Source organism: Ailuropoda melanoleuca, chromosome 4 (assembly GCF_002007445.2).
Source record: "Ailuropoda melanoleuca isolate Jingjing chromosome 4, ASM200744v2, whole genome shotgun sequence".
NCBI classification, from domain to species: domain Eukaryota; kingdom Metazoa; phylum Chordata; class Mammalia; order Carnivora; family Ursidae; genus Ailuropoda; species Ailuropoda melanoleuca.
The window spans coordinates 138,685,738-138,700,348 of NC_048221.1; the positions used below are offsets into that span (position 1 = coordinate 138,685,738).

General features: G+C 53.6%; 1 protein-coding gene across 5 annotated transcripts in view; it reads left to right on the plus strand.

Moving 5' to 3' along the window:
* The window catches only part of LOC109490461, a 252,703-nt gene that overhangs the window by 44,757 nt on the left and 193,335 nt on the right, over nt 1–14,611 (plus strand). Inside the window, exon 6 of one of the 5 annotated variants that reach the window (XM_034659954.1) lies at nt 8,916–9,133. The exons of 2 other annotated variants lie outside the window; for them this stretch is intronic. In XM_034659954.1, the coding sequence (XP_034515845.1) occupies nt 8,916–9,133 (218 nt within the window). Of the gene's footprint in view, nt 1–5,340; nt 9,580–14,611 lie in introns of those variants that run through there. 2 more of the 5 variants (XR_004625100.1, XR_004625101.1) reach the window with 2 other exon arrangements.

A 14,611-nucleotide genomic window follows, 5' to 3' on the forward strand; every position in this document is an offset into this window, starting at 1 on the left:
ACAACAGTTCCTGATCGCCTGTTGGGACAGTGCCAGAAGGCCCTCAGCCTCCGGCTCCCCTTCCACCCTGCGGAGAGCAGGGTGCACTGACTCAGCTCTTTCTTCAGGGGGTGACCATGGCCAGGGGTCAAGCGCATGTCCCAGCTGCTCTGGCCTGGATGCCTCCTACTCAGGGAGGGCAAGAGACAAGTGACCTCCTGGGGTTCACAGGGTCAGCGGTGCAGGTGTGATCCGCCCTGTGTACAGGTTGGGGCCCCGCTGGGCTCTCCCCAGGGGCCCCCCTCTGGCCATGAAACCTTGGCAAGGTTCTTAGTGTTCCTCCCGTTTCCTCACCTGTAACACAGGTGTCATCATAGCTCCCGGGCAGTTGCCTTAGTCGCTCCGGCTGCCATGACAATGTATCACAGCCGGAGTGGCTTAGCCAGCAGAGATCGATGCTCTCACTCTTCCGTAGGCTGGACGTGCACTGTCAAGGTGTCCGCAGGGTCGGTTTATTCTGGGGCTGGGAGGGAGGCTCTCTCCCCTAGCTTCTGGTGGTTTGCTGAGTACCTGTGTGCCAGGATCTGTTCCAAGGGCTTTCTACGTCATCCCAGNCCAGGATCTGTTCCAAGGGCTTTCTACGTCATCCCAGCAGCCTGTGACGACCCTGCGCCCTGGACCTGCCTCTTTGTGTTGGCTGGTGGCCCTCCCGCCCTTCCCTGCGGGATACCACCTCTCAGCCTCCAGGACGGGGCCCTGGGGCTCCTGCCTAGCTCTTGTCTCCCTTCCCTATCGCCCTCCAGCTGGACCAGGATTCTGAATGAAGAGCATTCCTCTTGCTGAGTCTAACCGTCTTAGGAACCAGACAAGGACTGACTTGGACTTCTTTTTCTCCATTCTTGTTTGAATTTAAAAACCACATATGAGGGCCCAGTCCTGGTGCCTCTTGGGATTTGTCCCTCTGCCCCCAGCTGCTGATCTTACTGCTGTCCTGAGGTGTAATTAGGGCCTGGGTGGATGGCCAGGGCGGGGGTGTGTCCAGTGGGGGATTCCTCCTCCGAGACGTCCAGCGGCATTCCTCGGAGACGGCGGCTTTCTGGGGAAGGGGAATTACAAAGCGAGTCAAGCAGCCAGTTCACAAGGAGGTGGTCTGAGGCCTTGGCCACATTGATCCTCTTGCCCCTGACAGGCTGCTGCCCCACCATGCCCGGTTCAGGGGCTGGGGGCTTCAGTGCTCTTTCGTCTTTCCGTTGTCTTGGCCAGAAATACAGTGCTCTTCTCTTAGCTGCGAGGTCTGACCTGCTGACCTCTCACTTGGCAAAGGGGAGGGCAGTTTTCCTTGGAGGAGGGTGGGCACAACCAGCAGGAGGCCCCTCCTTGGCCTCTCCCATCCACTCTCTCCCTCTTTCCTTTCTATACCAGCCTGTGCCTTTTTTATGCTTAGCCCATTCTTTCAACCTCTTCTCCGTCTGTGTTTCCTTGTGTCCCTCAGTCTTGCTCACTGGTGTGTCTCTGCCTCTCACTGTGTCTTCTGTGTTCCTGAGCCACACCTTACCCACGCTCCCCGCCAGGCGCAGGGATCTGTGCTGACCCCAGTGGGTGCCATCCACCACTAGGGAGAGGACACCACTCTGACCGATCTCTTCTTCCTGCAGATGAAGGACAGCAGGAGCTCTCTGGAGAGATCTCTTCCCCTTATAGGCCCATCAGCCAGGACTCAGCCCAGCATGTAAGAGAAGCCAGCACACCACGGAGCGCTGGGCGCTGGCCCTCTCCTCTCTGATCTGTGCTCTTCTGCCTGGAAGCCTTTGGGAGTTGGAAGAGGAAAAAGATATCCTCCTTCCTTTTCATCTTAAGGCAACTTGGATTTTGTTCTTGTGTTGAACAAATTAGTCTAAAAAATTATTATGGTTTCTGTTTCAGCTGTGCTTGCCATGTAAATATTTTAATCTGAATATCGGAAGAATAATTACAGTCTGTGTCAGCGGGGCTCTGAAGGACAGCTCCGTTCTGTCTCCCGGTGGTGGCGGGCGCCCGCACCTTCCAGACTGCCTTCCCTCCCTCTGCCTCCGATTTTCTTTCCCTTTTCTCACTTCCCCTGCCCCGATCTAGGGCTCTGTAAGACGTAGCCCTGGATTTTTTTGGACAGAAGGCAGCCAACTTTCATCAAAATCTTTACACATGCCAGGCTCTGTGCCAGGACTTCCTCCCCATCCTTCCACTGAGAGCTAACTCCCCAGGGAGATAGATAGGCTTTGATTGTCCCCAATTTACAGATGGGCAAACAGAGACTTGAGGCATGTACAGTGACTTGTCGCAGGTCACACAGTCAGGGCAGGGCTGCTGGGGTCCACGCACACTTGTTGGAGGGTGGAGCAAGTGGCAGCAGATGAAACAGCTGGAGGGGCTGTGTGTGCATGTGTGTGCATGCATGGGTATGCAGCGTGTGCGTGTGTGCATGGGAGTGCACGTGCACCTCCTTCTAATGTGTGTGTGCATGCATGCCGGTGCATGGGGTGGGTGGGGCTGGGTGAGAGGAAGTCACACTGTGGCTGGAGATGTTGCTGGAACAAGTATTGGGACCAAGTATGGGGCACCGAGGACACAGTGTGGGTCTGCCCATTATCCTGCAGGGCCTGTGGAGACGCAGTGACAATTTTAAGTGGGAAAGTGTGTGGTCAGGAGTGTGTTTTGGAAAGCTCACGTTGAGAGCAGTTTGGAGGGTGGATTTGGGGGTAAGCAGTGAGAGGGGAAGTTAGGAGGCCATAGCAAAATGCCAGGAGGAAGCCAGTGATGGTTGGTGGGGGCAAGTGGCCATACGGGAGGACGTGGGTACCCAAGATGAAGGAGGCAGAATCTCCAGGACCAGGGAACAGGATGGGTGTGAGGGCTGAGAGCAGTGGGGAGTGCACACGGTGCTTGGGTTTCCGGCTAGCATGCATGTGTGTGCACTGAGTCCCTTCCCCAGGATAAAAGGGGCAGTATGGAGGGAGAGAGGTGGGCTTGGGGGCAAAGGGGCTTTGACTGCAAGACTTTGAGAACCAAAGTCCCTAGTTCTCTCCATTCTACTGTCCCAAAGTTAAAGGAATGGGTGTGAGTGCCCCATCCCTGGAAGTATTTAAGCCTAATCAGACGGCCTCTTAGTGGGGATTGTTTAGAGGGTTTTTCTGTCCTGGGAGGGCAGGTGGAGGGTGTCTTAGCATGGCCTGCCCTCCAGAGCACAAGCTGCTGAAGACTAGGAGGTTATATGCAGAAATTCTCACAGTTCTAGAAGCTGGGGGTCCAGATCAAGGTCTGGCAGGGTCAGGGTCTAGTGAGAAGGTGACGAAGAGAGAACTCTGGTCTCTTCTTGTGAGGCCACCAATCTTACTGCCACCTAGGAGAGAACCAGCAAGGGGCTGCACGGCCCTGACCTTGGTCACAGTCCTCGGGGCCTAGGGGTGTGTGGAGAACCGAAGACCCACCTGTGTGCGGGCTGGCCTCTGCCACTCCACATTTCATTGGCCCAGGGAAGTCACCTTGGCGCCGACAAGCTGGTCTGGGCGCCCCGAGGCCGCTGCCGGTGCATCTAATGAGTCCTGTCCTCCAGTTGACAACTCTCACCCCTCTGACTAAATGGCGGTTTCCCCCCAAGTGCTTCCATCTGGCAAAGCTAAATATTAATTATCTCCCTTTAGTTCATGATTATTCACGGGTGCCAGTGTCACCCCATCACAGAGCGAGAAGTTGGCGTGGGAGATGTGAAAGTGGTGCATTGTAGCGAGCTGCCCAGCAGTCCTGGAGCTCGTCAGACTGTCCTTGCCTTGGGAGCCCGGCCTGTCTATTACCGGGTCACCTCTGAGCTGTGCCTGACGCGTGGGCTGCCATCCCAGGTGGAATTTCAGGGCCAGAGGGAAGAGACGCAGTTTGCCCAGCCGGGCAGTACAGGGGATGAGGCATGCCCTTAGAACCAGAGCTGGACTTCGTTCTCACCTGGAAGACACCTGTGTGGTTCAGGTGCTGACAGGTGACTAGACACCCACAGGGCACCTAGGACACTTCAGGAACATGCAGGCATTGGAGACTGAGACAGGGTCAGAAGATAGAGCCCAGTGTGTGTGCAGGGCTAAGTGTAAACCTGGACACGTGGCAGGAGCCAACTCTGGGCCTGGGGGGTGGGGTGTGAATTTGTGTGTCCTGGTGTGTGGGGAGCATGTTGCACATTGGGGTGACAGAGATTAAGTGGACAGTGAGCTTTGATGAGAGGTCCATTTCTTTGCATGATGTGCCTTCTTGGCACACAGCGTTCACCAAACATCTGCTCTTTGATTGAGATGCAGCAGAAGGGGTGCAGTCACCCCTCAACTCTGGGTGTGCTGTCCCTCCAAGGCCACTGGCGTGGATGTTGCCAGGATACGGCCCAGAGTCTCCTGCATGGCAGGTGGACGATGCATCCCGGCATTCTGACCATTTCTAAGTAACAGAGCATGTCTGTAGCTGTAATATGAGGTTATCTTCCTTAGAATGACATCAAACAATGTCACGTTAGGCACTGTCCCATCATTCATTCATTCATTCATTCATTCATTGGCACTGTCCCATCTTTTAGAGACTTGGCATCGATTCAGATGGAAAACTTTCAGCTTCTCTGTGGTGAACTTTAAAATCCTCAACTGGGGCACCTGGGTGGCTTAGTAGGTTGAGCATCTGATTCTTTTTTTTTTTTTTTTAATTTTATTTTATTATATTGTGTTAATCACCATACAGTACATCCCCAGATTCCGATGTAAAGTTTGATGCTTCATTAGTTGCGTATAACACCCAGTGCACCATGCAATACGTGCCCTCCCTACTACCCATCACCAGGCTATCCCCTTCCCCCACCCCCTCCCCTCTGAAGTCCTCAGTTTGCCTCTCACAGTCCATAGTCTCTCATGTTTCATTCCCCCCTCTGATTACCCCCCTTTTCTTTATCCCTTTCTTCCCCTACCGATCCTCCTAGTTCTTATGTTCCATAGATGAGAGAAATCATATGATAATTGTCTTTCTCTGCTTGACTTATTTCACTTAGCATTATCTCCTCCAGTGCCGTCCATGTTGCAGCAAATGTTGAGAATTCGTTCTTTCTGATAGCTGAGTAATATTCCATTGTATATATGGACCACAGCTTCTTAATCCAGTCATCTGTTGAAGGGCATCTCGGCTCCTTCCATGATTTGGCTATTGTGGACAAGAGCATCCGATTCTTGCTTTCGGCTCAGGTCACGATCTTGGGGTCCTGAGATCAAGCCCCGTGTTGGGCTCTGTGTTCAGCAGGGAGTCCGCTTGAGATTCTTTCCCTCTCCCTTTACCCCCAGCCCCTGACTCTCTCTCTCAAATAAATAGATCTTTAAAATAAAATAAAATTCTCAGTTGGTGTTCCTCCTTTCTCTGTGCCCCTCCTCCCGGCAGGTGACAGGGCAGACCAGCTGCTGGCCTCCAGTGACTGCTTGGGCCCGTGTGGCCGCCTGCCTTGGCCCATGTGCCACACAGAGGGAGAGGCAGGGGGTAGAGGGCCCGGGGGGGGGCAGGAGGGATTTGGAGAGGGCCAGACTCCCCCCATTTGCTCATAGAGATCCTCCTCTTCGGGAGACAATGTCACAGAGGATGGAAGACCCCAGTAGGGTCCCAGACACCCGAGCTTCTGCCCTGGCCAACCTTTGCTCACCAGGCCCACCTGTGAATGCCCCAGGTCTCTCTGACTCCTGGTTTCTTCATCTGTGAAATGGAGCTGGTTTGTAAATGGAGGTCAAAGATGGAAGGGGAATAGAATAAGAATCCTTAAGCAGAGTTTCTAGAAATCCCCTCATTTTTCAAGATGGATGGGAGGGTTTGCAGCTAAACCCAATAATACTGGTTGCCCCCGGGGTTGTAGATTTAGTGAGACAGTGCCCAGCGGCCTCGCCTGTGCCCCGTCTGTGTGCTTGTGGGAGACTCGGCCCCTCCCAGGCATCGCTGGGGCTCTGGGGAGTGAGCACCTCCCCATCCCACTCTGCTCACCCCTGGTCACCTTCGGCAGGTGGCCATGAGGGGCCTTCCCACGGGGGGCCTCTGACCAGCAGGTCACAGCACCTGTCCATCTGCCTTGCTCCAACAGTGACAGAGCCCTCCCATCCGCCATGTCCTCCAAGCCGCCATGTTCACCCGGCTCCACCGACGCCAAGGCTGCTCTCTCTCCTCCAAACCAACTGTCTTCTCCCCTGTCCCCACCCCGCTCCTGCCCGTGCCGTTGAGCCTGGAAAACTGAGCCTCAACACCTCACTCTGAAGAACCTTCTCTTGGGGTATTTCACTGTTTCGGGCTCCCCCAAACAATGGGGAAGCACTCGCCTCACATCTGCGGGAATGAGAGGCCTGTCGCGAGGTCTCTGCAGAGGCTGGAATTCTTTCCCAGTGGCAAGCTGATGCACTTACCGAAACAGACAGACTGAAAACTAAAGTCTCCTGCTTTGTGTTACGTCTCTCTCCACACAGGGCAGGATGTCTCGTGTTAAGTTTCTCTTCCATAAATGTTTTCAGTTGTGGCAAAATACCCATAACATCAAAATTTGCCATCTTAACCATTTTTAAGTGTGCAGATCAGCGGAACTAAGTTTCTCTTCCACAATTTTTAGTATCTGTTACTTGTTCCCACCTGACAGTGCTACCTTCTTCCACAAGGGAGAACAAAATAACATTCATGGTGGAATGTCCCCATGCTTCCACAAATGGTCCTCTTGCCCTCGGGGGGCGTTGTCTCGGGGATGTGGCTGCCGCCCTCTCCAGCTGAAGCTCTGGATTCTGCCCAGATTTGACGTCGGCCCCACAACCCTCTGCTTTGAGCTCCAAGACTTGGGACAAGTGTCTTTGGCTTTCTTGTCCATGAACTATAAAGAGTGAGCCTTCCCATGGCGAGAGAGGAGAGAGGAGGATAATGATGCCCAGACAGCAGCCGGCACCCACTGGCCCCAGGAAAGGCCCATCTCCCCGAGGCCGCCCTCGGGTGGTCACGAGCCGCTCCGCCCAACAGGCTGGGTCCTGTTAGAGCAGGTTAAAAAAAATGAAAGTAACTCCAGCAGGAAGAGACTGGGTGAAAACTAGCCCAGCCTGAAGCTGATCACTGACCTCCTGCTTCGTGAAGTCGATACGGACTCTGTTTCCTCTTTGTGCCTTCACCTAATAGGAAAGTCCCTGCAGGTGTGAGCTGGGACTTACAAAGGAGGTCGGGAGATAGCAGCCCTGGAAAAATAATTCCACCTATAAACACCTGTGTTAACAAGTACTGTATTTGTACAGCTATTTTCTTTTTCAAATATTGTTTACACACACCTATTCTCTTACCGTGCTCAGGTGTGGGTTGCATGGCATCTGGGGACCCACTGGCTGGGGGCCAGCCTGCCTGGCAACGCATGGCTCGGAGGCCAGGCCTTCCTGGGGCCTGTTGTGGCACCAGTGTTCCCGGGGTGACTGCCTGGAGCTCAGCCAAGTCCTGATGAGTGTGAGGCCTGAGACCTCCGGGGGGCAGGAGGGACCAACCGACGGGGGGGAGGCTTTTAGGGGACAGGGACCCCAGCTGGATGAAAGAGGACACCTGCTCTGCTCCTCCTGGCCAGGTCGCTTTGCATTTTCACACCGAAAGGAAATTTGAACCCTGCAGCCACCTGATTACAAGTCCCGATCCAGGATGCAGAGTGGGAGATGCCAAAGACCAACAATGAACAGACGGAACAGAGGGCGGAAGAGGAAATCGGTTCACTACAGCTCGGGTCTATAAGAACTCCAGAATTTGGTTAGAATCCCATCGAACTCCAGGGAAGCCCTTGGGTCTCAGCCTGGCAAGAGGCCTCAGTCACCTTGCAGGGGACACTCACTGTCCCCTCAGGCGCTGACAAGGCTCTGGCTTCCAAGCAGGAAAAGTCTCCGATTCAGTGTCATGTGGGGGGCAGTTAAGAACAATGGCCCTGGCGGGAAAGCCAAGCATCTCTGCACACTTACTGACTATAAACCTTGTATCTAGAATAGCTGTGCGTTTGCAGAAAATCTCCTCCCCACGCCGCCCTGCTAGCGGCTGGCAAAGCTACAGTGCATTTTCTCATCCGGGTACCAGCGTCCACCCATCACTGTGAACTGAGCTCCACAGGTTATCGGGATTCCACTAGTGTTTCCTGGGTCCTTTTCCTGCCTCAGAACCTTCTCCAGGATCCCTCATCCCATTTGGTTTCACATCTCTGTGGCCTCCTCTTGGTCTGTGACAGTATTTCAGACCCTCCTTGTTTTGGATGATGTTGAGGGTTTTGAGGTCAGGTGGTTTGCAGAATGCCCCATCGTGTTGAGCCTGATGTTTTTCTCATGGTTGGACTGGGGTTAAGGGTTCGGACGGAGGACAACAGAGGTGAAGTGTCCTTTCATGACATCATGTGAAGGGAACGTCCCATCAGGAACTTTATATTGTTGATGTGGCCTTGGGCAGTGGCAGGCTCTGCCAGGGGTCGCCAGGGTAGTCCCCCATGCCCTTCCACACCGTCCTCTCCAGGAGCAAGTCACAGGCAGCCCACACACATGGCGGGAGGCTGGTTCCCTCCACCTCTTGGAGGGGCAGTGCCGACATAAATGATTGAGGCTTTTCCTGTAAGGGCGAATCATTTCTTCTCCCCGTTGTTTATTGATGCAATCATTTATTGGTATGGGTGTGGTGGGTGTTTATTTTAAACTTTGGGCTGCATTACCTATTTTGCTGCTCACCTTCACCCAGCTCCTGGGGTCAAGACATGCTCCCATGCGTTTGGTTTTTGGGCGCTTCCTTACTTAAGAAGAAAGGTACTGCTTTACTTGACACCTGCTGGCTTCTGTTTTGGGTGCTTTATTTGCATTTTCACTGTTTAATAATAGCCACTCATTTCTTTCCTTAACACACTCTCTCTCTTCCTGTCCGACCCGCAGTTTTCACTCTTGTCCTAAGCGAGGCGTCACGGGGTAGTGAAAGGAGCACGGACAGGGAGGCAGGTGGCCGAGTTTGTCCCCAAGTTCCGCTCCTCACCAGCTGTGTGACCTCGGACAGCAGCCTGCAGCCTCTGATCTGTGAGATGGAGGCAACACCACGGAGCTCAACGCGGCGAGTGCTAGAGACCAGTGCACACAGGAGCCTGGCCCACAGGGAGGTACGCAGAGATGCAGCTTTGCCATTCCTGTCCCCGGCTCTGTCACTCAGTGACTATGTGATCTTTTTGATTCTTTGAAACTTAGTTTTCTGGTCTGTAAAATTGGGAGCAGACCAGATGGCCTCGAAGATTGCCTCCCTGATGTCGCATGTGGCTCACGTACAGTTGGCTGGGGGGGATGCGTGGTGGGGGAAGAGGACAGGAGAGGGGCCAGCAGCCGCGCCATCAGGAGCTCTGCAGCCCGGCCGTGGCCAGCCCCAGCCTCAGATCAGAGTGAGCTTCGCGATCTGCCAAGCAGAGAAGATGGCTTTTTGCACTAAATCTGATACTGAAAACATAACCTGTGAGTCTGGGCTGAGCCCCCACGTGATTCAGCATTTAGCATGCCTTGGCTGGCTGGGCACCAGCTGGAGATCAGAAGCCAGTCCGGTCTGATAGAATGTGAGGTATGTTTGCGCTCATTGGAGAGCACGCGTGGTTCATACGTTCTTAGATATCGGGTCTTTCAGCTTGGTGTGTCCTTCTCTACCCACAGTAGTATTTGTCAGCTTCTGTCGAAAAGTGGGATTTGGGTTGGGGTATGAGGTTGGGTTTCTGGTGTGACTTTCCGAGGTTACAGGTGCTGAAACCAGGGCCAGGCCTGGCCGTAGGTGGGGTGTGGCTGCTCACTGAGCTTCCTGTGGGAGCTGGGCCTCAGTCAGTGGTGTGGGCCAGTTCACCAGAGCAGAAAAGGGGGCAGATTGGGAGGGCAAGCTCTGGAAATGGTGCTGGGGCACGGCAAGGGGAGCAGACCAGGTGCCCACAGCTTGTCTGGTTTAGCGCCAGGGGAGGGGGGGTGGGCTGCAGGGAGGGCTGCTTAGAGCAGGCTGGGTTTCAGAGGAAGAAGGCTGAAGGCACTCACTCTAGTGGGTTAGTGGGAGTGCAGGGTTTTGGTCAGGCAGGTGGGTGTTCCAGGGGTCAGGGCTGTCAGGGGAGTGAGTGGAGGAGAAGGGGAGTCTAAGTGTGAGCCAGTGATGATGGGCCCAGGACAGCAAAAGAAGGCTCAGAATATCCAGTCAAGGGAGTGTGTGGCAGCAAGGACAGGATCCAAGGGGACAGGTCTACCGGCCTCCCTTTCGTACAAACGGCTGCAGGAATTGCTGTATAGATGTCTTCCCACGTGTGTATAAGGATGTTCAAGGAGGCAGTGTTTGCAGTGGGATAAAATCGAGACAATGAAGATGTCCATTAGCAGGGTATCAGGCTTATCTGTGATATGTGTCTATACAATGGGATACTCTGGGCATATTAAAAAGAATAAAATAGGCCTGTAGGAATCGGTGTTGAAAACATTGCAAACGCACATTGCAGAGTGAGAAAAACCAAGTGCAGAGCACCGAGTAATTATGTATCATTTGAATAAAAGTGCGCCTACAAACGGTGCTGGGATGTTGTATCATTTAGGGTGGGTTTTCCGGTAAGGAGCAGAAGACCCGACTAACACTGGTTAAAAAAAAGAAGGGTTTATTTTTCTCAGGTAACCCCACACCTGGAGGGAAGCAGTTGTTTCTTACCAAGGATTTCGGGGACCTGGGTTCTTTCCTTCCTGTGCCGACTCCATGGAACATGTTGGCTTTTGAATCCTTACCCTTACTTCCTCACGGTCCTAAAGTGGCTGCTATAGCTACAAACATCACATCTAAGTTTAAGGAATGAGGAAGGGGACTGGTCTGGCCAGATGCAATTGTCTTTTATTATTATTATTACTATTATTATTATTATTATTTGGTAATCTAGAGCTTTTCAGATGCCACCTGGCCTCTCCTTCCCCTGCCATGGGCCAGTTCACCCCCACATCTCATTGCCCAGGACAGGGTCACTGGCCATAGATGGGGCTCCTGTGGCCAAGGCCTGGGTGAGCAGGCTGCTGATGCTGGGAGGCAGACCCCTGTGCCAGGCACCTGGGCACCTGCAGGGGTGGGTCTCACCCAGGTAGGCACTAGCAGTGGGAAGAGAAGGGAGGCAGGGGTGGGGGGCCAGAGGCCCAGGAGAGCCGGATCCCCTTATCTTCTGAACGTTGACTCGGTAGGCGCTCATGACTTTCTTACTGCCTCTTCTTCTAGTGGGCAGCATCAAAACTAACTTTTTTTTTTTTTTAAGATTTATTCATTTATTTGAGAGAGAAAGAGAGAGAGAGTAGGGGGAAGGGCAGAGGGAGAGAGAGAGAGAGAAGCAGACTCCCTGCTGAACACAGACACCCCGCTGAACACAGACACCCCTATCCCCCAATGTGGGGCTCAATCTCATGACCCCGAGATCATGACCTGAGTTGAAATCAAGAGTCGAATGCTTAGCCAACTGACTGAGCCCACCCAGGTGCCCCTCGAAACTAACTTCTGAGGAAAATGCCTCCCTGCCCTGCCGTAGAGACTGACGTGTGTTTCTAATTCTGCTCACCAGCTGGACATGTGTCTTTGACGACACACCATGAAGCAGAAATGGGAAGATGAGCTGAATCAGTCCTTTAACCAGATGACTGGGGTGACATTAGAAGAGAGTGGAGGACCATGTGATTTTGCTTTTCATGTAGGTGATCTCACTTTTGGCGGGCTGGGGGGCATTTGTGCCTTGGCACATGTGGGTGAGGTCCCAAGAGAAATGGAGGCCAACGGCCCTGGTTAGTGCTAACTTCATCTTTTCCTGCCCGCTGAACGATCTGTGATGGCCCTGCAGAGTGACACGTCATGGAGACTCGGGATGGGACTTCCGTGTGGACCAGAGAATGGAAGACGCTGACCTTGACCTGGTTTTCAAATCGAGCTGCAGTTTTTGTAGAACGGTCCCCCAGCTCTCCACCCATCTATCTGTAGGACGTTCTTCCCCATAAAAGTCTAAGTGGGATATGCTTAGTTTGAGCCCTTTAAATTTCTCTTTAGCAAAGGATCAGTCTGAGTTGCTTGTGTGCAAGAAAAGCTCAGCATCGTGTGAATCTTGCTGCTCATGAATTGAAGAGCCAGTGGAGAGTGATGCCCTGGGGCCTCCCCAGCAGTATATGGGGACTGACTGTGGAGTCCAGGAAGGATCATATAGAGACTCGGGCATTTTTCTGGTAGCCATTCCTTAAACTACAAAGTATACCTTCTGCCTAGATCTGAGAACCTAAGGGCAAGTGTATCAGTCAGAGCTCTCTGCAGGAAACAGAAACCACTCCAGATGTGTTAAGTGGAAAAGGTCTTCATACAGGGGGTTTGGTCTTTAGAAAGGGCTGAAGGGGCAGGTTCCAGGCTGCGCTACTGGAATGACGCCTAGAAGAACACAGAACTGGCCATCAGGAGAGCAGCTGCGTCTCAGGTCCCCCTGAGCAGGGCTGTAGTATCTGCCTCCGCTGGAGAAAGCCCCTCCCCCACCATCAAGGCTGTAATCCAGGGGTCAGGAAACCAGAGCAAGACACCCAGGAGCTGGAGGACGGACAGCAAGGCTGGACTGGAAACCTCATCCCCCGAATTTACAGCGGCAACAGTGAAGCTTTGTAGGAAGAGCGCCTCCACCTTGCTCGGCCTTCTACTGATGTCATTTGGCGCAAGCTCGTTTGCATCCAGACCCCTAGCAGCAAGGAGGCCTGGGGAGGACCTTCCAATGCTTGCCTGGGACGGAAGGAAAGGTCAACTGGGCCACTCCAGAGTCCCCCTTGCAGGGCAATGCCAACAGGTGTTGGACGGCAAAAGTGGATGTGTGTAATACTGATTCTCCGGGAAAAGTTTGACTCAGAAACACCTATGCTTTGGGTGGTTACGTGATGAAAAGCAACCTTTTCTCCCAGTTTCCACATGTGATTCTAGATGCTTCTGGTCTCAGCTCTACCATATTTCCTATGTGGCCTTGAACAAACATCAGCTGCCCCAGTTGTCAAACGAAGGTGTGTGACAAACTTGCAGGTGGCTTTGGGCTTCGGGGCGATTCCTCACAGTGTCTCTTTGCTCAGGCCTTGGATCTTGAGCAGAGCTAGTCTTATAAACACTTCTGTGAAGAGCAACTCTTTGTTCCTGGGTTTTCCAGACTTCAAGGGTACTTCATGGGGCAGCGGCGGTGGGGGGGGGGAGTGGTTCTGAGAGCTCAGGGAGATCAAAGCAAATGAGGAGGAAGAAAACTTGTGGAAAGCTTGTAAAGGCTGAGCAGAAGTGGACTGTTGCCGAAGCAACAGCGTCTGCTGTGAAATGCGAGGCTTCCTCACCTCCCAGACTCTGCTCAGTTGCTGCTTCCAGAGGTGACCTCCTTTTGCACATGAGGACTGGTGGCTTGGTCAGCTCTGGGACATTGGGGTGAGGCTACCGAGACCACATGACAGTGGAGAGGAGAACAGTCCTGTGATAGGTTCCCTCTCCCATTGAGAGTAAAAGACCTTGTCTCCTGGGAAGTTCTGCCAGTTCCCCGCTGGGCCCCTTCGTATCCAAAGGAGGACGAGGAGGGAATCAAAGGTTTAGGATGGGATCCCTCCTGCCTGTCTACCTAGGGCTCTAGGGGTAACAACTGACCACGAGGGGGAAAAAAAAGCCCATGTTTGACCATTTTTGTGGTGTGAACACCCCCCACCCCATGCAGGTTCCAAGCTGCCAACGAGACATCACTGAGTGCATATTTGGGAAGCAACGGTCACACTTGGCTTAACCATCTGGCGAGGGCTGGCTTTAGCAAGCCACCGACTTAAGTGGTCCCCCTCATACCTGTTGGTGAGAGCCCCCACTGTTCGTGGAAGAGTGACACGGTACCAGCCCGAGGATCACGGAGACTAAGGGGAACACACAGGCTGCCGGGCCTCAGGGGTCCTGCTCTGAGGAGGCACTGACGTCACCCCACAGGGGAAGATGGTCTAAAGTCATGTGTGGTGCCAGTTCTCCAGAGGAATGGCTTTAGGGTACCTCCCTAACCACTTCCTATCCAGCGCCAGTGACCTTGAGGACGGGTCGGAGTTCACAGAGTAAGTAACTGCCCAAGCAAAACTGTTGCCTCAGCTCTGTGAATAAGCTCATTTATTGGACTCCTCAGAGGGAGTGACGCTCCTTCCCCCAGCAGGCCAGAGGGGAAGTAGGGGTGCTGACCTGTGCCTGGAGAGGACCCCCAGGCTCTCGGCCTGCATGGAGTCCTTTCCCCATGCCCCCGGCCCTACTGGAAGTTCACACTCCCTCACCTGTGGCTTGTTCCTCCTCCCTTGCCTTCTTCCAGACCTAGGAAGGGGCTGGCATCCCAGGGCTTGCAGGGGACGTTCAAGGGTTGTCCCTAGAGTGTTGGAGAAGCACCACAGAAATCCCTTCCAGCAGTGTGGCTGTGCGGGACAGGCACTGGGGCACAGGGGTAAGCTGTGAGGAAGAAGTCAGATGACCCCTGGGCTGGTGCCTCCATGGCTTGCTCAGAAGGACTCCAATAGGAAGTGACTCCAGCGCCTCTCCCCCACCTCTAATTCTGAGCCTTGCACACCATTGCATCCTTGGGAATTCTGCCTTT